Genomic DNA, 22,469 nt, shown 5'->3' with positions numbered 1-22,469 from the left:
ATTTTCCATTTGCTTCTACTAAATGCCTCCTTTTGGTGTGGGGTCAGGCAGAATACCATTCAGGACAGCCTTCCATCTGAGGGCAGCAGCCCTCTTGGGCTCTCACTAATGATGGGGAGGAGATCACCTCCTCTGGATGGCAGTACTGAAAGCTTTGGGGCTGCTGTGTGTGTCCAAGACTGGCTGGGGATTCCTTTCTCCATCCCAGACCTTATAGGAAGACTTGGTTCTTCTGAGGCAGCATTGTAGAGCAGAAAAAGGGAGACAGAGCCGTAGCTGGGGTAAAGATCATAGAATCATAGAATTGTTTGTGTTGGGAAGGACCTTTAAAGGTCATTAGGTAGGTGTTTCCTTTGTTGCCTTCTGGTCCCAAAAAGGCAGTAGTCATATAGGTGCCGTCCCCTATCCTTTTTTCCCCTCAACATGCCTTAGAGAAATGGCCGTGCAAAATCATCCTCATTCTCTTTGGTGATGCCAAATACCCAGCAATGAGAACAGCTTTGTTTTCCCCATGGAACAGGGACAGGAGGGATGGGCACAGAAGGGCTGACTTTTAAGGACACTGGGGAATATGTATTGCATTCTTCTGATCCCAAATATAATCAATATGTTCCTTGAATGTAGTGACAGAAAGCTAAAATGTGACTGCTTCTTAATTCTGGTGGCTTTAATCAGGTGTTTGATCATTGCCCAAATTACAGGTTTCAACCCCAGTTTTGTACTCCGAGAAATGACGACTGGTGCCACTTGTAGAGGCTCAGCCCTGCTTGGAAGGCCTTAAACATCATTCATGTAATGCTAGGAGGAGCTTCACTGAAAGTGGTGGCTAGGACTGCTGGAGCCATCTTGCAAATGCAAATATGCTTACCCCTTCTTTTAAAGGCAAAAAGAAACTTAAAGGTGCTGGATGAAGTCTGTGTCTCATTTACTTACAATAATTGTATTTTTAAAATAAATTTCCTGTTAAAAATGGCAAAAAAAAAAAAAAGGCAAAAAAAAAAAAAAAAGGATTAGAGCATTTAAATTTAAAGCTCTGGAGTTAAAAAGGAACAAAAATGTTCTAGTAAGCCTATTTAAATAAATTGTTCCTAATTGCCTTAATGCATATCAGTCAGGTTTTAATTTCCAGTTTCTCCCACCCTCCTAAAGAGGACACTGAGTTTTTATCCCAAAGCAGAAGTATAACTCAGCTTTTTTGTTTCAGATTCTGCCTGTGCAATGCAGCTCTATGATAGGACACGATAGGTTCTCTCTGTGGTATATGCAAACCCTTATCTCATTGCTGGGGCTATAAAATGATCAGTTTTAAGTTCCATTATACGATAGTCATGAAAACATTACGTTCAGTGGCAATGTAATTGTATAAAGAAGGAAGTACCTCCACAGTCTGCCTCCTCTCAGGGGCTGTAAAAATAGCTTTCCTTCTTTGCAAATGCATTGGGTACTCAAGGCTCTATAACTTGATCATGCCTGTATACAGCAGTGTGAGGTGTCATAAATGAAGAACTAAAAAGCCACTTGCATGTACTAATGAGTGGAGCATTACTGAGATGTCAGGAGGTGATCTGTAGGTGTTGTGTCCTTAATTGCACAGTTGTATGTCAGCTCTGCAGTCACTGCTGCCATTTTGGGGAAAATGGAGAAGCACCAAAAGAGAAACCTCTACACATGTTGAAGCACAAGTGTGATGGGGAGTGGCTGAGGGAACTGGGATGGTTCAGTCTGAAGACAAGGAGGCTCAGGGGAAACCTCATCACTCTCTATAACTGCCTGGAAGGAGCTGGTGGTGAGTGGGAGTCTGCCTTTTCTCCCCGATAACAGCGACAGGACCAGAGGTAAAGGCTTTAACTTGTGCAAAGGGAGGTTCGGTTTGGATATTAGAAAAAAATTATTCTCAGAAAGAGTGGTGATGCATTGGAAGAGGCTTCCCAGGGAGGTGGAAGGGCCACTGCCCCTGGAGGTATTCAGGAAGGAAGTAGATGTTGCATTGAGAGTGGGCATGGTGGTGATGGGTTGTTGGTCAGACTGGATGATCTTAGTGGTCTTTCCAACCTTAATGAATCTATGAAAGGGGAAGAAGAAAGACTGAAGTTCACAGCTTCAGTGCTTATCACCCGCTTGAGTCCTCAAAGCGCTCAGGCTGCCAAAAGTGTTTAGTCTAGAGGGATGTTTTGGAACTTTACCTCAAGGGCAACAATAGGCATGGCTGGCTCCTGAGCACTGGGGGAATCTGGCTCTCACTTAGATGTCCAACGGCGAGCCGAGCCATTTGGAGATCTGGCATTGCAAAGCGCCTGGTCCTTCATGCCTGGCTGTGGAAAACCCAGCCTAGGAGAACGCCAGTTCTGCAGGCAATGGGAAGGGTTTGGGTATTGACAAGATTTACATTCTATAAAAAAGAGATTTGAGGGTGAATTTTTCAGGTTGCAAAATATCCATACTGTAGATTCTGTTTATTTTGGGAGGGGAATTGCAGGTGGTAGATGCTGCTGGTTTTGTTTATCCTACACACATCCTGACATTTGAGAGATCCTGGCTCTTTCTGCTTTTGGTTCGAGCTGCTTGCTCTGGAAGCTTTCCTGTATCGATAAAGAAAAAAAATAAAAATTCAAATGTGGCTGGGGAAAGGGCTTGAGCATTCATCCTTTTGATCTGCATCCAGCATGCTGATTTTAGGATCTGCATGTGAGCGCTCAGCCAGGGGAACAGAGGGGAACCGCTCCAAGCCTGATTTACAAGCCTAGCTGGCCTGAGGGTCACTTAGGGCTCCATTTCCTTTATCCCATCGCATGAGGAATGGGATGGGATTTCTTTCCTTTCCACAGCTCAGACCCGGCCTTGTTCCAGACCTCCCTGAGGCTCGGCGGGGCTGAGCGGGCTCCAGTTATTTCAGGATGCAGTGCTGCAGCTGACAAGGCAGGCGTTCGACAACCGGCTCCATGCCCAACCCGACGAGCTGCAGAGAGCTCCGTCTCCCTCCACCCACACATGCAAAATTGTTTTTTAGCCCACAAGGTAAACTAGATATAGTTAAAAGTACCAAGTGGCTGGAATACCCAGGGATGTGCGAATGAGCGGAGCTCACACGGTGATGATTTGAAACAAGCCTTGTGGCTTTTTAATAATGTGCCAAAGCAGTCTCAGTGGTGGGCCAGCAGGCACCATATTCTATCTTCTGTGAAAGAACTGGGCCCAGCAGGCCCCAGCTAATGCAGACAGCCCCTTCACTCTGCTGGAGGAGACAGACTCCGAGATGGCAATCAAGGCTTGATTTGCCAACACATTTCCAATGATTAAAATGTAATTAGCACAACTGAGTGCCTCCTCCCCAGCTAATTTTAATACATGCTGTGACAGGCAGGCAGCCGGCTGTGCCTCGGCCCAGCAGCAGATGGAAGCAGAGGCAGCGGGAGAGGAAAACCATTTTGCGATGCGACTGTTCGCATCACGAAACCATCAGGGCGCTCGGCGCCGAGAAGGCCCTTGATGGCAGCACATCAAATTGGCGCTGTCACTCTGACCGCGCAATGGCAGCCATCCTTCATGCTGTCCCAGCAGCACAGTGGGGCAATTTGCAGGCTTAACCCTTTGAGGTCTTAGGGGGGGATGAGGCTTTGGGAAGGAACAGGCCCGCGTGCAGGGCATAGGAGCACGATGCCTCCAGTACTTTGGGGAATGCTGCTTATGCTCTGTCGTTTGGCTCTGTCTGCTCATTTTTTCCAAGAGTGCAGAATTTGCTCGAAGTATCACAGCTTTTTTTTTCTTCTTTCTTTCTTCCCGTTAAAAACAGAAGTCCAGACAAAAGAAGAATGTACAGATCAGAAATAGACTTCCATGAGCCTACACAGATGTTTCTGGGATATGACCGTGTGGATGAAGGGGTTACTGAGGGCACCCTCAGGATCTCCCACTGCTCAGAAGAGAGCAAATTCTACAAGGGGAAAGTGTTTCCCCTTGGCTTCTTGGCTATTGTTCTAGCTAACGTGAGACATTGTCTTTGGTGTTGCAGTTCCAGTCCTTCCAGCTGTGAATTACATGCTGCTGCTATATTCTATCCTATTGTATACATTGCCATAGTTTTGCTGGAGCGTGGATTCAGCTTTGTGTTAGACAAAAGATGAGAGTTGTCTTGTGTTTCTTTATTCCTGTGCCACTACAAAATTATGCCTTCTGCCACTGTGATGCATTCTGTCTGCTGTTTTGCAGCACTTGGTTACAAGGAAAGGCCCATGTTTTGGGAGGGTGGCTTCGGTGGCCAAGGCACTGTGGCAGGGCACAATCAGGTGACATTTCAGCCTTTGGTGAGACGCAGTCTCACCTGCCTCCATGTTCCCACTGGTGAAACAACAACAAAACCTATCATTCATGCTCTGAGCCTGTGTAAATGTGTAGGGTTGGAAGAAGAGATGCGTTCTTGAACTCTTGCCTGTTGGGTATGGGAGGGAGGAGAGTCCTTGATAAATTAGACGCACGTATCAAAGTATTCCTCTATTCAAAGTGTATCTGCTAACATTTCTCTCTTCTGCGCTAATAATTATTTTTAGGAGCTCTGAGGGAAGATGTAAGGCTGCTTTCTGTGATGCTTTATGAGAAACCGTTGCCTCCCTCCCTCTCTCTTTCTCTGGAGGATCCCATTGGTGTACATTTTTGATTTCATATTGAATTTCCTGTAGATTTCTCCTGCAACTTTTTATGATAGCTGCCACACAGGATAACTCTGCTGAATTTTCTTCTAAGATTAAATTGCTTGTTCAGAGTCTTCTCGCAGACTTTTTATTTTCCCCTTCCCAACAGCCCTTCACATCCATACCAATGGCTTTGCATCATTCTCTTTCTCTCCCTGTATTTGTAAATCACAGTGTCCTCTTGTAGAACACTTTGTTATTGATTCCTCCGAATGGTAGTTGAACTTAATAGCAAAGCTGAAATGGTCCTTAAAGAGGTGTTATTCCTGCAGTGCGATAAAAATGAGAACAGGAATGAAGCTCAGCACACGCAACAACATCAACAACAAACTCAGCGTAAGGCTCCTGAGCAGTGAGAAACCCTCCTGGCTCAGGTAAGATCAGTGCTCGTCCATATCCTGTGCACATCATGGAGGAAAATATTTGTGCTGAATGGGGCTGGCCTGAATTGCTGGATAACAGCGAGGTCCAAAGTGTTAACAAGCAAACTGTGGACTTCAGAGCAGAGCGAGGTGGATGTTTAGGGATTTATAAATTTCCATCATTTAAGGCAATGAGGGTTTGATCTGCTATGACCTCCCATGTAGCACAGGCTATATGATCTCCACTAATTAATTGTACTGCTTTGAGTTCAATAACTCTGACTGAACTAGGGCACGAAATTTAGGCAAGGTTTTAATTTTTCATTATTATTTTTTTTCAGATAGGGAAAAGCTGCCCTGTTTTTAAGTGAATTATTTTAGCTCTTTATTATCTCATTTTTTTAAATATGCACCAATCTGAATGTGTCTAGCTTTTACCCTTTGCATTTAGTTACTCATTTGTGAGTGTTACTCGCTCAGAGAAGTTTCTGTTGAGAGAAACGCGTCTGATAGCTCAGAGCCTTCCATTGCTAAACATTCGGAAGAGATCAGAACTGAAGTTCCAGTGGTTTGGTGTGGACATTCTATAAAATCGAGGGAGTCTCCGCCTCTCTAAAAAGTCCCTTGTGAAATTCTGGGGCTCGGTATTCACAAAAACCACTTCTGGAGAGAGCAGTGAATTCCTGTGCTCGACACAGTCTGTCTCAAAAGAGGCTGAGCAGCTTGTATGCATGTTGTACAAGGTGAAAGTGGTTAGCTGGGCTCATGCAGACAGAATCATAGAATCATTAGGGTTGGAAAAGACCTCTAAAATCATTTAGTCCAACCGTCCACAGTATTGCCCACTAACCCACATCCCTAAGTACCGTATCTATGCATTTTGTGAAGATTGTAGATGAGTTATTTGCTGGAAGAATGGAGATGACTGCACCACCTGAGCTGTGACTTCCTTCAGTCTCCCATGGTTCCCCAGATTGCAAGTCCTGTTTGCATTCAGGATGTGTCCTGACCCTGTGATGGGGCTTCCCTCTGGAAGAGATGATTTCTAGCAGTGTAAAGTCTCAGCCCTGTTACATCTCAAGAAGTTACAAGCAGCCACACTTGTAGCTCTCAGTGCCTGTTAGCCATAGCCATGCTTAAAAGCAGTTGTTGCTGATAAAACTCTTGCATTTTCCAAGACCAACCAGGATCATTTTTCTGAGCACTTTGCTAAAAGTAAGCAATTGAAGGCAATACCTTGCCTTGGCTATGCTGGGTAATTCGCCACTGCTAACAGCCATGGAATCTGTGAGATCATTTATGATACAGGCGTTGCTATCACCTTCCTTGGGTGGTGGGTTATAGCTGCAGAGAAAACTGCTCCTGCAGCTCTGTGTCTTGTGCTGGGAGCCCCGGGCCTGGATGCAGAACTCCAAGTGGGGCATCACGAGGGCAAAGCATAGGGGACAGTCCTCTCCCTGCCCACTGCCACCCCTCTGCTGATGCAGCACGGGGTGCTGGTGGCCTTCTGGGCTGTGAGCACACACTGCTGCTCGTGTCAGTCCACCAGAAGCCCAGGTTCTTCTCCTGGGGCTGCTCTCAATGAGTTCTTCTCCCAGTTGGTACATGAACCTGGGACTGCCCCAAAACCAACTTCAACACCCAGCATAGGTTCTGCTTTGGGTACCATTTCCCCCAGCTGTTCATGTTCTCCCAGCAGCGCCAGGAATACCAAAGGGTTGAGTCCCCCTGGTAAATCAGGGGTATACAGTTATGCCCAACTCCAAATAGAGAAATGCAACTCCTGTTTTAAATTCAATTATTATAATTGCAGCATTCTGGAAAAAAATTATATATATATATATATATATATATATATATATATATGTATGTATGTTTTCATTTTCTAATAAGAGAGTGCTGATTCCAAATTACAGCATCGAGAATGTCAAAACAGGGTGTCTGAGGCAGGCAGGCCAAAGTGTGCTGTTGCCATTAAAATTTATATTTACTTGAAGTAGATTTAGAATAATCCTTGTCTTCCCTCAGGTCTGGCACAAGCAATTTATAAATTGCACAAAAATGATAAAGGCAGCAATAAATAATAATAATATATAGCAGCCACGCAAGTGATGAATTATAAAAAGAAGTGGCAAAGAGAATGAAACCAACACGCAGAAGCCAGTTTACAGGGCTGAGTGCACAATCTGCGTTCTTTTTCTGACTTCATGACAACGAGGAGCGTTTATGGGAGTTTGCAAACAGCTTACGACACAGATCATTTTGTTTCAGGTTATCTTTATATGGCTTAGTTAAGAGTCTTTAGTATCCATTAAAATCCAATGTTCAGGGGTTTATGGCTCAACAGTTGAGGTCTTATCCCTAAGGATCAATTGTTTTGGGCTGTTTGGGGATTATCATTATTATTATTATTATTTATATAGTTATGCTTAAATTGCTTAGGCTAATGTGAAGAGACAAAGCTGAAAAGATGGAGAGTTCTTCTTTGGGAACGATGAGATGGCTTTTTAGTTATTACTTTTTGTTTCAGATAATATTTTCTATTTTGTCTGACACATCACTTGAGTCTCTCTTCCCGTGTTTCAGCAGCCATTTTGTGTTGGAGTTTCTCCAACAGCAAACCCTGTGCTGCGTTATTGATGTTTTATTGATGCTTTTTGCGTGATTTTTTATTTCAAAATAAAAGTAATTTTCTTTTGAATCGATGGCGTTTGGCATAGGTCATATAGTTTAGTTGGTGGAAGATGAGATTGTTATTGAAAATAGGCATGATGCGTCTAGAGCCTGATCCAAGTTTTGGTGATTTTTTCTTCTTTATTTCTTTTATTTACCAGGGCCAACATTCTTGAAGAGAAATGTCACTGTACTGCCCACTTTGTTAACATATATAGTGAAAAGTAAGCAAATCCTGCAGTGTATCTTAGCTAACATGGATGAAAAATGGAGGGGTGACGGAAGAAGAGGCCAGTGATTTACGTGAGGTGGTGCTGGTAGCCGTAGCTCCGTGCTTGCTCTTCTAGGCCAAACTGCTCTTCAACCTGCAGTGAATCCTTTTGGAAGGATTGAACCCATAGAGCTTTCCTGGTACACTGTCCTTTGGACAGACATGGAGAGGCAATTAACCTTACTCAAAGGGAAAAGATTAATCAGATATCCGATGGTTTTGTTTCATAAACAAACACAGGAACATTTGAATCAAGAACATTCAAAAGTGTGTTTATGTATGGAATTAATATGGTGGGTGCTCTTTTTTTTTTTTAAATCCTTTTCCATCATATCAAACTTCATTTGTGACAGTATTTCATAGAATCGTTCAGGTTGGAAAGACCACTAAGTCCAATCATCAGCAGGATGCCCATGGAAGAGGTGGAATCATTGCTCCTGCAGGTCTTCAAGAAGGGGGCAGATGTCCTATTGAGTGACATGGTTAGTGGTGTGGTGGTGATGGGTTGATGGTTGGACTCGATGAGCTCGGTGATTCTGTGATTCTATGTTTCTATGATTCTACTTCCAAGCTGCTTCTTACTTAATTTTAAATATCTGTTACAATCCTTCTATGTAATTCTTTTGTTGTTATTTGAGGCAAAATGTCAATGTGTTTGTGGCTTAACTGCTGCCCCCACAGCTTGGCACAGTGTGGCCCTAAGGAACATGATTGTTGTGGCTCTCAGTCTCTGAAAACCTGATTGACACCAATAAAAGCCTGGTAGTTCTCATTTCCCCATTTAAAATGATCGAACAGCTCGATAACCATCCAAAATCTATAGAGTGTGCCTCTACATAATTCATCATTATTGTGCTTCTTCAACTTCTAATTTTGGAATATCAGAGCTTTTCCATTAGGCCAGCAGGACATTGAGCTCCTCTCTTTCTTCCATCCCTCTGTTGCTGCCATCACTCAGGATGCCAGGTGCCTTGTGGGCCCTGGAAAACCATTTTTTCACCCTCCTTTCTGCACAACCCTCTTTGTAGATTGTTCTCTTTGTTTTTTGCTTGGCTGTACGAACCTTCCAAGAGCAGCAATACTCTGTTACGTGCGGAAGAAAACAAATTCTCACCTCCAACCGATTGATTTTGTTTTCAAAGTTAACTCAACCCTCACTTAGGCTTTTGTCTCATTGCTTCTATTTCTGGCAGCAGTGATGAAGGAAGAAACTCTCAGGGCTCGGACTGCAAATGTAAAGCTGACAGCAACAAACCGTGTGGGTAAGAGGAGTTCTTTGTGCAAAGCAGGGTCAGCGTTTGGCCATCTGGCAATGGGAACAGCCATGTGAAGGCATGCCAGCACCTGCTGAATGCAGATCTGCAATAGCAGAGCCTTCAAAGGTTTTCTTGCTGCTTCTCAGCCATTGCGTGGTTTTCATTTGTAGCTTCTCTTATCGAGCACAATTTCTAAATGAGGATGGTTGCTTCACTTTAAGGACGTACAAATGACTTGCCCTCACCTGTCAAGCATGATCCTTGTATTTTACCAGGCCCATTATGAACGCAATCTTTCTGTCGAAAATTTGCATACCTCCTTTCTTGAAAAGTAATGACAGCAATTTCTTTCCCTCCGCTCACTTTCTGAGTGTCTCATTTAACAGCACCTGTGAAACCGACAGGCACAGAGATGAGAAGTGAAAGAGAGCAGTTGATTAAATCATCATCAAGTCGGGCCTCAGAAAGTCAATTCTGCTTCCCGTCTGCAATGATATCCTTTTATCTTAAAGTAATGAGCTATGGCACTTTTGCATCGGGTAATGCGATAAGTTCTATTAGCATGTTCCATTTGCTTCACAAGCAAGGGCAAGTCATTTCAGCAAGCTCATATCACTGCAATCAAAGCAATTGGCTTCACAGGCAGAGAAGAAAGACGAAAGGCTCAGGGTGATTTTTATGGATCACAACACAGTGGAAAAAATAGATTCTTGTATTATTTTAACCCGTAACATGCTTTGCTTCTTGTCCATCAGGATATTTTGATTTCATTAGCCTGTAAGTACCTGCAAGACTCAAATTCCAAACTGAACTCTTGAGCTAAGACCAGGAGGTATGAAAAACAGGAATCCTGACTTACCAAGGGACAATGGTTATTATGACTTAACAAGGGACTAATGCTGTGCTAGGCACTGACTTCGTTAAATGCTGATTAGTCTAATTCTTTGCTGCTGACTTTGTCTACCAGTATCAATGCACATTTTTATTATTCTTTACTATTACTTATTTTTTGAGTCCTGACAATGTACCATCACTGAGATGGTGCTGAGAGTGACGTTAGATACTAAAATCGTGTACAGCCAGAAAAGCAGGTGAGAAAACAGAAATACATTCAGAATCCCAGAGGCAGAGGCATGTCATCATTTCTTCATTTATGAGAAAGGGAGTTCCTCCTTCTCTTGCAGAAGGGAATGACTTCCTGAAATGAAAATTAGGCAGCGTCTGTGTCCAGCAGCTACTTAGTGCCCAGTTGGCCTGGTGGCATTGGATGCCTGAATTGTGCAGGCAGTTGCTGGAGATGCTGAGCTGAGTGGCTCCTGGCATCGTTAGCTCCCTAATGCTGCGTCTGAAAAGCCCATTTTAGCTGCTGACATTGGTGGGAGCAATGCTTGGGGATAGCTGGATTGGGCCTTAAGCACTTGTGGGATCATTGAGCAGTGACACCACAGGGAAGCCATTGGGAGGGATGAGGGGAGGAAGGAAGCTGCACTTTTCCTGAGAACTGCATTAATTCACCAGTCTCGGCTCAGTTCCCAGGGTGCAAAGGAAAATTTGCTTCTTAAAGGGCTGCTTTTCCTTCAGCTTCTCTGCGGCTGTGCCTGCAGGTGCTGGTGGCATCTTCCCTCTGCGGGAAGCTGGCTGTGCCCCGGCAGCCTCAGACAGGCTATGTGTCCCAGCACACAGCTTCCCTTCTCTGCCCTGTACAGCCAGCTGCTGCCTTCCCCTGTGTGCCTGGGGTCTGGAACAGCATCACACCTCAAATCAGCTTCAAACCTCAAATCAGGACTCGGGTTCAGGTGCCTGAGATGAGACCCCTTTTAAAATCAGCTCTCTGGGGTCTGCCAAGAGTGTGAATTCCGCCATTGCAAAGGTTGTGTAGGTTGCAAAGGTCATGTATGTACTTTCTATAATTATAAAGTGGATCAACTGTATCACGGATAGTAATGTGTTCAGGTGTTCTCATGCTTATGTTCAAGATGTTCTTTTTTTTTTCCTCATCAAACCACTGTTTCGTTGATGTTGGAACCAGAAGGAGCCACTAATTGTGTTATTCTGCAATGGAAAAGTCATACGAGTCCTGGGTGGGAAGAATTAAAAAGACATACAGCTGAAAGTGGTTCCAAGTTCTGAATATTTTTCCTGTAATGGGCAAACTTTAAATATCCGAGACTGATACATTTCATCTGAAGTGAAGTAGTTGGATAAAATGGGATTCAGATTAGAGGTCTACATTGCAATCTTTTTGTCCAGACTAAGGTAATTTGTGTAAAATGGGACTTTTATGTGAATAATCTGTAATTTTAGCTTTTGAGAAACCAGAGCTGAAACTTCTCGGACCATCTCCGTTTCAGAGTCATACCTTACACTGAATCACCGTGGATAATGGTGAAGAATTGCTAAGCAGACAGTGATGTTAACCAATTTGCAAGGTGCTATATATAAGATTCGTTGGCAAGGAGCTCCGTGCTGCATGCTACACACAGGCAAAGTCAGATAGGAAAAAAAAGTGAAATTCTTGCTCTTAGTTTCTTTGTGACTCTGTCTGTCTCCATTTCATCAATTAGAAAATTGCCCATTTATTCCCTGTCTGTGTCTCCTTTCATCTAGGAGATGTTTTTTTCTCCCTTTTTTCTTGGAAGCAAAGGTCTAATTGTATAGCTAAAATATCATTTTTGCCCTTTCCAAGGCTGTCAGTTTGTCATGGTGGATAGATGGACAAGAATATTGTAAATGTCAGTGTGAACATGGCTGAGGTCTGGGTTTTCCCTCATTTTCTTCAGATTTCTTTTCAGCAGACAGATGAGCAGAATCACTTTGTTCAGTGCTGGTGTTTCAGCAGCGCCGACTCCTTTGGTGGCAATGATAAATGGATCCAAGATATGAAATAGCTGTTCCAGCAAAGTCCATTGAGCAGAATAGAGAACAATGCCCTCCTCAATGTCATTGTACACGATATATTCAATGATTGCCATTTTTTTGCGAAAGAATGTGTTCAATCAGCAAGGTGCTAAGAAATCCATAGTGTTGCTTCAGCCTGAATGAGCTGGTGAGGTGGCACAGACCTTTACTCAGCTTGATTTGGACCAGACTATCTCAAGCTATTTAAATGGGCTCAAATTAGAGCTGTAACCTCACAGGATGTCTGATTGTGGAAATGTGGCACTGCATCAGGCTCATTCTGCGGGTGCTGTAGGGATGTGCTGTGCATGTTAACTCGGGCTCTCCCCAGCTGGGCTGGGGGGTTTGGGGAGGTGCAGCACGGCCTGGTGCTCAGTTCCCCTTTTCTTTCACAAAACACAGCAATAATTAAACCTTCAAAGGGAATTGGAGAGTTGTGTTTCCTCTTCCCAATTTACCAGGCAGCAGATATGTTTGTGTTTATTCCAGACCTCGTGGGGAATGCCTTACTCTTTCACAACCCTGACGGATAGCAGTAATGTAGAAGGTTTGATCTGAAGCAGAAAGAGGAGCTTTCTTTTTAGCTGGTGCAAGGAGTCCAGGAGGCTTTGTGTTCCCTCCTCACCTTGGGCTGTCTTTAAGAACATCAATTTGAATTTTGACTGCGGTGCTTGTATGTAAATGCAAGTTTGTGGGTTACTGATTCTGATTAGTGCTTCTTGAGCATCAGGTTGCAAAAAACAGGACAAACGAAGCACCTTAACACTGAAACACTGTGTTTCAAGCAGCCTGCACTCTTCGGTTATTAAAGGTATTGGAACAGTTTAAGCCATTGCTGTGGCTGCTCTGAGCTGATCTCATTATTGCAACTGATTGTATAGAAATGAGGAGCAATGTAAACATTTCCATATATCCTATAACAATCTGTGGAGCTGGTTATGAGTCAGCCCTGTGTCCCAGGCTGTGGGGTGGGTTTGTAGTGCTGTTAATCCTCATACAGGATTGCAGAGGCAGGGACTGCCCGTTCCAGGGGCTCCTTCCCAGCGGGGCCCATCAAGCTGTGTTCTGGAAAGCTCTCACAGCATTTTGTGCCACGCTTATTTGGAATCTTGGCCGTAACACAGAGCTGTGGGTGCTCGGCAGTTTTGCTCATCTGGCTTTCATCTCGGTGCCTAGATGAGAGCGGTTGGTTGGGTTTTCACTAATGTGGGCCAGCATTGGGAAATGGGACCCTGGGCTTTTTGCAGAGCTAGTCCTACATGTCTGCAACCAATCTCTGCTAATGGCACTGCAGTGAGAGAGCTGTGTGCACTGAGCATCAGGGGAAGGAGCCTCTGCTTGTTCAGGTGTAAAAGCATCTGCAGACTCCTCACCCTGATTTATTGCATTGAAGCTAATGGCAGTTATCCAATAATCAGGCCATCTCTGAGTGATATTTTGGATTCCCAGTTATTTGCAGAATACTCAGGTGCAACAGAGCTGTGGCTTCCTGGAACAAGGCTGGAAGCTGATCTTTTTGTGAGAGGCGGAAAACACTGAAACTCAGCCCAGAGTAGAAGGCCAACATGTGATATTTGCATCACTTAATTTCTAAATGCCTGGTGCATAACATTTGAGTGGGACTTGTTTTTGGGAGCATCTCCCACCTGCAGCAGACCTGGCATGTGGGAATTATCTTCAGAGCTCACTGAACAGACTCACCTGTTCAAACTGGAAAGCACAGCTTTGGAGGAATTTTAGAATGCTGGAAAAGCAGAACTGCTTCTGAACGTCGGGATCATGGAGCAGAAACACGTCCACTATATTCTATTAATTTGCCATTATTAGATGAATGATATCTCAGTTGTCATCTGGTGTGAGCAGACACAGAGTCAGGCTTAGTTTGCTCTCCACGGCCGTTGCCTTTGTGTCCGGTCATGGCAAATCTTTAGGTGAAGTTTCCTTCTGGAAATGTTCCTGTGTTGAAATCCTTAAAATACCAGACTTTTCTGAACTGTTCACAGAATAAAGGTGAATTGATTATTAATACAGTGAACAGAACCAAGTAGCTAAGCTGTAAGGGATTGATTGGGCAAGGGGAAATGGTTTCAGGCTAAAAGAGGGGAGATTTAAATTGGATATAAGAAAGAAATTTTTTACACTATGGGGTGGTGAGGCACTGCACAGGTTGCACAGAGAGAGATGGTGATGCCCCATCCCTGCAGACACCCAAGGTTGGCCTGGGGGGGCTCTGAGCACTGATGGAGCTGTGGGTGTCCCTGTGCAGTGCAGGGAGTTGGGATTGATGGCTTTTAAGGATCCCTTCCAACTCAAACAATTCTGTGATTGTGTAGCAAGCTAAATCAAGATGAAGACAACATGGTTCTCCTGCTTCATTGTATAGCTTTTCAGTGTGCTCCTGCTCTGAGAATCTCAAAACACTTAAATCATTTTATTTTTTCTGTGTCCCTGTGAGGCAGAGGGATGCTGGAGCAGTCGAGGTAGCGAGCAGTGCAGATCAACTCCTCAGAGGTGTCCAGTGGTTCTGAATGATCAGTGTCACACTTGTCACCTTGGGTTTGCAGGGCCTGTTCCCCAGGATTGGTTAGCAGCAGGATGGCAGCACCTTGTGCTTCAGCATCCTGGGGAAGGAAATGCAACCAGGAGTGCAAATAGGCACATCAGGGTAAGGACAATGGGGTGCATTAAAAAGAGCGTGTCCAGCAGGTCAAGGGAGGTGATCCTCCCCCTCTACTCTGCCTTGGTGAGGCCTCATCTGGAGCACTGCGTCCAGTTCTGGGCTCCCCAGTACAAAAAAGACAAGGATCTCTTGGAAAGAGTCCAGCGGAGGGCCACGAAGATGGTGAAGGGCCTGGAGCATCTCTCCTATGAGGAAAGGCTGAGTGAACTGGGTCTGTTCAGCCTTGAGAAGAGAAGACTGAGAGGGGACCTGATCCAGGTCTATAAATATCTAAGGTGTGGGGGCAGAATGGCGAGGCCGGACTGTTTTCAGTGGTGAGTGGAGACAGGACAAGGGGAAACGGCTGGAAACTGCAGCATAGGAAGTTCCGCACAAACATGCGCAAGAACTTCTTTACAGTGAGGTGATGGAGCACTGGAACAGGCTGCCCAGGGAGGTGGTGGAGTCTCCTTCTCTGGAGATGTTCAAGACCTGCCTGGATGCCGACCTGTGCGACCTGCTGTAGGGAACCTGCTTTGGCAGGGGGTTGGACTCGATGATCTCTGGAGGTCCCTTCCAACCCCTACAGTTCTGTGATTCTGTGATTCTGTGACCAGTGGGAAATGGGGGTGTAAGGGAGAAGCCCAGAATGCTCGCACAGCAAACCAGCCTCCAGCATGGAAGGAATGCACAATTCTCTCATTCACAGCTTCCAGCCTGAGTGGCAGACCTTTTCTTTTCTGCAGGTCTTTTTGGACTTACCCTGGCACATAAATTGTCAGGTTGTTTTCCATGAAGCAGAGGAAATCCGTGTGTTTAATTCATGGGGAAAGCTCAGCTTACGTGGCTGTGCAGAGCATCCACATGAATGCCTGCACACGGGCACACACGTATGCATACACCACACGAAAACACGGCCCCGCTGCAGTGCATAAAAAAGCCTTTTCCTTCCATCCCTCCTTTTTTTTCCTTTTGTGCAGCGCATCCATAAAATTCTGCTGCTAGAGCAGTGCTGTGGGGCTGCAGGTCCCCACTCCTCACGCCCCAACAGACCCTCTTTATGAGTGAAATAGATGCCTTGTGCGTGCAGGGCTCCTGGCATTTCGCAGAGCGTAGCTGGAGCCAGGCTAGGCAAACGTTGGGAGCTGTTTGCTGAGTGCATTTATTGCCTTTGCATAATTTATGAGCTGGAGGGGTTTGACCATCATTCGTGTCTGCCAGAGGCTGGCACTGAGGGCTCTGGAGGACGGAGCTGTAAATTGGATGGAGCGCTCCTGCTGAGCTCCCAGCAAAGTCCTCGGGTCAGTGTGGGAATTCAATAGCAGGAGTGGAACGGTTTTTGCAGAGCGCCATGTGGGCCTCCGTGCGGCAGAGGCTTTTTTGGCAGCCACGGCGACCGGCCAAATCGCGGAGCTGTCAGTCACCGGGCGCGTTGCACAGGGAGCCCGAGTGGTTTTAATCGGCTTGGCATCCGTGCTGCTTCCATAATGGACACCAGTAGGTCTCAGTCCTTCGCCATATGCTTAACTCTGGAGACAAGGTGCTTGTGGGTATAGCAGTAATTATTTGATGCGGAATTAAGCAGACCTTGAAATTAGAACTGGACTGTCAGAAAGCAGGAGGCTTAACACTTTGATGGAAATAACTTCCCAGCAGCCGCTCTCTGCACATCCGCTTGGATGCGGGTAGCTGTGTTGCTGGCAAATTCAGATGTCCCTTCTGGCACGGGTTCTTGTGCCCAAGCACCTCCACGCTGCAGAGAACACAGAACCCTGAGCTCTTTCCAAGCTCACCATTCGGGAAAGGGTTAGTGCACAGCAGAGGAGAGATTGCTTAGACCTGACACAAATGGTGGGGAAAGGAGTGGCTGCAGAGCGCTGTGACAGCAGGTGTGTCACAAGGCACGTGTGCTGCAGGAGCCCATGGCATGGCAAAGCCCTCTGAACCCTGCTGGGAGCACACAGTCATTTTTCCTTGTGTGTATGCCCCTATTGAACCTTTGTCCTTTTGGATTCAGGTATTACAATCTAGATTAGTATTGGATGTTGGCTGGGAGGTGGGGAGAGGGCATGAGCAAATGGAGGAATTGGTTCTGAGCTCCTTGGTTTGAAAATACGTGAGATGTGTCACCTCAGTGCTTTATAATGCATCCTAACCTATGGAGCACACAGCTTACATAGGCTCCCCAGAGCCTATGGAGATGTGGCACTGAGGGAGCTGGTCAGGGGGCAGGTAGATGCATGGTTGGACTGCGTGATCTTAGAGGGCTTTGACAATTCTGTGATGCTGTGAAGACCTGAATTTTGTCAGTCACTGTGTAGTAGAGGTGGTAAATGGGAATTCTTTGTGATGTGCTGTGATTTTTGTGGATGAAAATCTGTGCATATTTCTGCTTATCTGTAAATGTCAGCCTTTGCTTTGCAAGCTTATTTGCCTGTGCTTACCTCCATACCAGAATCTCATAAATGTGGTCATGATGAAGTCCTTAAAAACCATAACCAGGAATGTGCAGTTCTCCTTTTGTCAGCTAAGTGCTCCCTCCTTCATAAACTTGATCTCTGCATGAGGGTTTCAGATTTTAAGCTAAAACTGTCACGTATCTTCATGCTCCATCTCATGTTTTTCTTACCAGAGTGTTTAAGATTCAACTAGTACTGTATAAGTCATTTCAGTTATTAAATAAATGTCATTTCCATTTCTTTTGGAATGATCTGGAAGGAGATAGCAATTTTATCTATTTTTTGCTTCATTTTAAATGAGTTGAAAAACATTTGTGGGGGGAAAAAAAAGAAAAAAAAAGAACTATTTAAGCTTATAGCTTTTATTTGTCAGGATGTAGTTAATTGGTGTGGAGAAGGTACCTTCTCTGCCTCTGTACCAATGAAGAGGTGGAAAAAGCCAGTGAAAAAGAAAAGTTATAATTAAAGAACATAAAGAAGGCTTGCTTTGTACAAATCCAACACGTATATTGTGGGTGTGCTAGGCTGTGTCTGTTCACGTCCCGCTGCATAGTTAACCTTTGGAATTCACAACATGCTGCTAATTTCAGAGCAATTTGGTTGCCTTATGAAAATACTCACAGATGCATTGGATAGGATGCAAGCGTACGAAGGGCTGTAAGGACACAGCACAGGCTGCTAGGCCTCAATGCGGGAAAGCCCAGATCTGCAGTTTTTTTGACCTTGTGCTTTCCTTGGAAATGCTTGCCAAAAATTAAGCATTGGCAATTGATCATGGGCAAGACCCACCAGTGTTACTATTCAGCCTTTCAGAGCAGTGCCTTTGCTGCCTGGGCTCCTTTGGATTTACTGAGCGCCTCAACGAATCAGTTCCTTGGGCACGTGGTTCTGTTGGGATCTGCCTGAGCTCCTTAATGCGACACCTATAGGGAACGATGGGGTGTATCCTCTAAGTAATCCTGCAGTGAAGTGGCAGCCCTGTAAGTGCTTCTCTGCTGCAAAGGGCCAAGCTGAGCACTCTCAATGCCATCCTACCCAAGAAGCCAATTTCTGGGGAGCAGTGTGAGAAATATCATCTGCCAGAAGGGAACGCTGCTTCTGTCTCTGCCGCTTTTCCTCTTCCCTGATCCAGTTGTAGGGTCTGAATTTGGTCACGCACCATCAGCTCCCGTGTATCCGAGTTAAGCTAACAGGGGGTATTGCAGTGCCTTTCGTTGTTCTCACAATTCAAACCCACAAATTGTGGTCTTCAACAACGGTGTGTGGAAAGATTCTCTACCATACAGGAACCGAGGTGTTTCCTGGAGGTACCAAATGTGACACTGTGGGGCTTACGATGTGTTGGCCGTCCTGATGATAATAATATTCTTCCATTTTTTGCTGCAGCACGTTTCTCTAACCTGTTTTTTTTTTTTTCTTTTTGTGTTTCAGTGTGACAGCGACAGTGATCAAGAAGAAAAGGTAGGAAAGGGAATCTGTATGGGAGCCAAACTATTTTGTTGGATTTTTTTGGATTCACTTATTGCTAATAATTTGTTACTTATTAAGAGTTTCTTTTTGGATTGAACCAAAGGAACCCTACATAAGGAAACAGCCTTGTTCCCTTTAATTTGATTCTGGAATAGACCTCCAAGGGCTAAGTATTCTAATGTCTATTCTGGAGTCTACACAGATCATCCTCAAGCACAGTGATGCTGTGTGTGGGTTGTATACGAGCACTAGCCTGACTACCCACCCTTCCTAAGGCTACATTTTCCCTTAGGAAGTTCTAACAGTTTGATAGTGCAACTGGTTGTGTTGGTAACCTTCACATTTGCACTGTTCAACAGTTGCTTAACCACACACCTGCCTGTTTTGCTTCTCTGTGGGCACAGGTCTTAAAACTCTAGTTGATGTGCTAGGGTTGACATATACATGTGTATTTATATATACACATATATTTAGAAACAACATTTGGAAACTGCATTCCACCAAGTGACACAACTTGCTGATAATTACTGCATTAACTGTGAGTTTCTAAGTTGAAAATGAAAGAATGTCATGCTGAAAAAGAACCAAGCACGGCTCTCAAACACTGTTGTCTTGAAGGCTGTTAGTCATGAAGAACTATTATTCACGCTGATGCATTTTTTTAGTCTTATTTTATATGCTGTAAGCAGATTTTTGTGCTGTAAACTAACGTCTACCTTTCTCCTTTGTTAAAAACAAAATAATCACTGCAGGAAAACTGGTCTAATTTCTTGATTTCCAGGTTGGATTTTGTGATTTTCATAAGTATGTTTGACCCTAAGGAATGTTTCGATAATGTCACCACTTGTTCCTCCTCTTTCACAGGGTAAAGTGGGGGATGGAAGTTGGGGAGAGTAAAGTAATGTTATAAAATATCTTTCATGTAATATAATTGAATTGCTTGGAGTTTCTTGAGTGGCTCTGTTTGGCTTCAAGTCAAGCTGAGAAGAAAGACAAGAGATGACCATGCTGGTGTGCAGCTAACATGGCAGAAAGGAATAAATATGGTGTAATGTCCAAAGGAAACACTGAATGCAGAAGTCAGATTTCCTGAATTTAATCAGTTCTGTACAGGATTTATGTAGCAGTAAGCCCAGGAAATTTTCGAAGTATCCTGTATACAATTGCCAAAGCTTTGCCCTTCAGCTTTCAGTAATTTCCCAAGTAGGGATTTTTTTCCTCATGTTTCTTAATAATTTGCTAACTGCGTTAAAGAACCACTGTTTACTTTGAACTGCAGTGATTTCCCTTTCATAAGGGAACTAATCACTGGAGTTAATCAGTGTGACAACAGAAAGGGGAGGTTTTGTTGGGTTTTTGCACAGAATATTAACCTGCACTTTTAGATATGAATTTTTAATGCGTTGCCATTACGTTCCATCCTGTGAAGTGATTATTCATTTTCAGGATGTTCCTTACGCAGTACGAGATGATAAACTGAATCTCAGCTTCCATGTTTATGGCACCCAGAACTACAAGTGTAATTTCCTGCTGCCTTCAGAGCCAACCTCTGCCAACCCCCCCATATTTCTCCCTCACAGCCCTCCTATGTAAAAGGCAACGGGTGGCTTTGGCGTGGTGGTGGTGTGTGGGTGAGGGCTGTGTCTGCCACGCAGTGCAGGAGACTGCAGACCATGCTTCACCCTGGACATCCCACTTCATCTCTGCAATCTATATTTTCTCTTCCCTCCTAATGAAATGAGGCTAAGCACTGATCTGAGCATCCCTGGTAACGTAGTGCTTTTCAAACCCCACAAGCAGACCCGGCGTTGGGTTGGGCTCAAGCCCAGTTCTGGAAGATGCCTGCTTACCCTGACGTGCACATTCATCGTGCGCTGCAGCGCAGGCAGAGATCTCAGGCCTTGTGCTGCTGTTAATTTGAATTCAGCATATGCAGCCTGTTATAAAATGCGAGACATCATCATTTGAGCAGGTCAAGCATATTCAGATGAAGACAAATGGTGCTTATTTGATTTTCTTAAAATCAGGAAATGAAAAAAGTGCTCTCTGGAGAAATCATGTTCTGCCTGACTTAGATGATAGACCAAGGCATGTACCCCAGATAAGAACAGGCGCTCGTCTTGTGGTTTTTATCTCTGAAGGACGGTCGGGACTGTCAGCTCGCTGACATGTGCATTATCCATGTCATTTTAAACAAAGTGACCTGTAGAAAAGTGCACTCTGCCGTGACATGATAATGGGCTGTTGGATGACAGGTAAAGTACACACTGTAAAGGAGGCTGTGCGTTATTCCTTTGTTTAACTGACAAGTAGAAACTTCTTTTCTCCAGACAGGCAGGATCTTTTAGATCTCTTTCAATAGGAACCGGAAGATTTTGAGTCGCTGCTTTAAATAAAATAGCATTTTTAGGACCAAAAATTCCCATGAGCACAGTGCGTGGGGAGAAGCGAGGGTGCCCAGCCTGATGGTTTCTTAAAGGGCTGATGGTTTCTTAAAGAGCGCTCAGCATCCTCAGCTCTCATCAACCGGCACAGGGGCTGAGACCTTCTAAGAACCTCGACCCAAAAGCCTTACGTCATTGTGAGGGTATCAGCCTCCAACTATGGAGCTGTTCTCATAGCAGATTGTCAAGTTGCTCTGCCTTGGTATTCTAAGGGTTGTTGGGGTCACTTGCCCCTGCGAGAAACATCTGTCCTGAGATGAAGGAGCTGCTTTGCTTTAGGACCAGATCTTGCAGACTTCAGTATCGGATGTGTTGCTGCAGGTGAATTTGGTACGTGCTGTTTGGAATTATGGAGAGGAAATCCTTTTCATCCTTTCAAATTTTTGAGGGCAAACCCACACTGATCCCTCAGTGTGCTTGGGCAGTCAGAGATCCATGAGAGCAGAGGTAATGCAGCATGTAGGAGCAAGTGTGTGCATATAGAAATGGGGTGTGCAGAAGCTAGAAACAGCAAGTTCTGGAATGCAGGAAGGCCCATGCCTTTGGATGGGGGGTGTGTGATGGAGGAAAGGGACGGGCAGAATTGACTCAAAGATGGCCCTCGGCAAAGCAGGGGCGTCCAGGATGGAGCAGGACCTGGGAAGAGAGGAGCAGATGGATGGCAGGTGGTGACAGAGGAGGAAAGTGATGTCTCCCTGGCTGTTAGCATTCTTTTTTCCTCACTTGAATATGTATCTATCTGACTGCATAAATCATTGTTGATATCTGATCTCTATTAGGTGGTGGCTGTGCCTCCTATCCATCTTCCCTGGCCTTTAATTGGGAGCCGACAGACAGAGTCACTTTCTGTCTCTGTCTGCCCTCAAATGAGACATTTCTCCAGAGGTTTCTCTGGAAGAAGAAACAAGGATATTTAATTGAAAAATGATACAGCCCTGCTTAGCAGTACTGTAGCTAAGGCTGTGTCAGCATCTCAATTTTAAATGACATGTTTTGGGTGGATAATTTATCTATTTATAAAGATTCAAGTTCCTTCATTCCAGTTTGGCACATGGCGCTGGGTTAGAGCATTCAAGGTACGCTTTCTGCTCTGCTGCTGCTAAAAATCCCAAAGAAGTGGCAAGAATGTGAAGGGAGAGAGTATTTGGAGGACCGACATCAGAATGCAAAGCACTAATGCTGAGGGAGATGTCATTTTCCATCCTGGGATCCTTTCAGCGAGCGCCGCTGGGATTTCTGACTAGGTCTGAGAAAGTATGGATCCCAGGGGAGCTCAGATTTTCTCCATTAAA

General features: G+C 44.7%; 1 protein-coding gene across 2 annotated transcripts in view; it reads left to right on the top strand.

Annotated features, from left to right (window-relative positions):
* The window catches only part of AUTS2 (activator of transcription and developmental regulator AUTS2), a gene marked incomplete at both ends in the record, with an annotated part of 659,789 nt that overhangs the window by 434,245 nt on the left and 203,075 nt on the right, over nt 1-22,469 (top strand). For both annotated transcript variants that reach the window (XM_079545344.1, XM_079545343.1), the window contains one exon: nt 18,695-18,724. In XM_079545344.1, the coding sequence (XP_079401470.1) occupies nt 18,695-18,724 (30 nt within the window). The remainder of the gene's footprint in view (nt 1-18,694; nt 18,725-22,469) is intronic.

The sequence above is a fragment of the Tetrao urogallus genome (assembly GCF_951394365.1).
Source record: "Tetrao urogallus genome assembly, chromosome: 20".
In the NCBI taxonomy this organism is placed as follows: domain Eukaryota; kingdom Metazoa; phylum Chordata; class Aves; order Galliformes; family Phasianidae; genus Tetrao; species Tetrao urogallus.
Note: the sequence above shows the minus strand (reverse complement) of the source record. Positions and strands in the feature narration are given on the sequence as shown.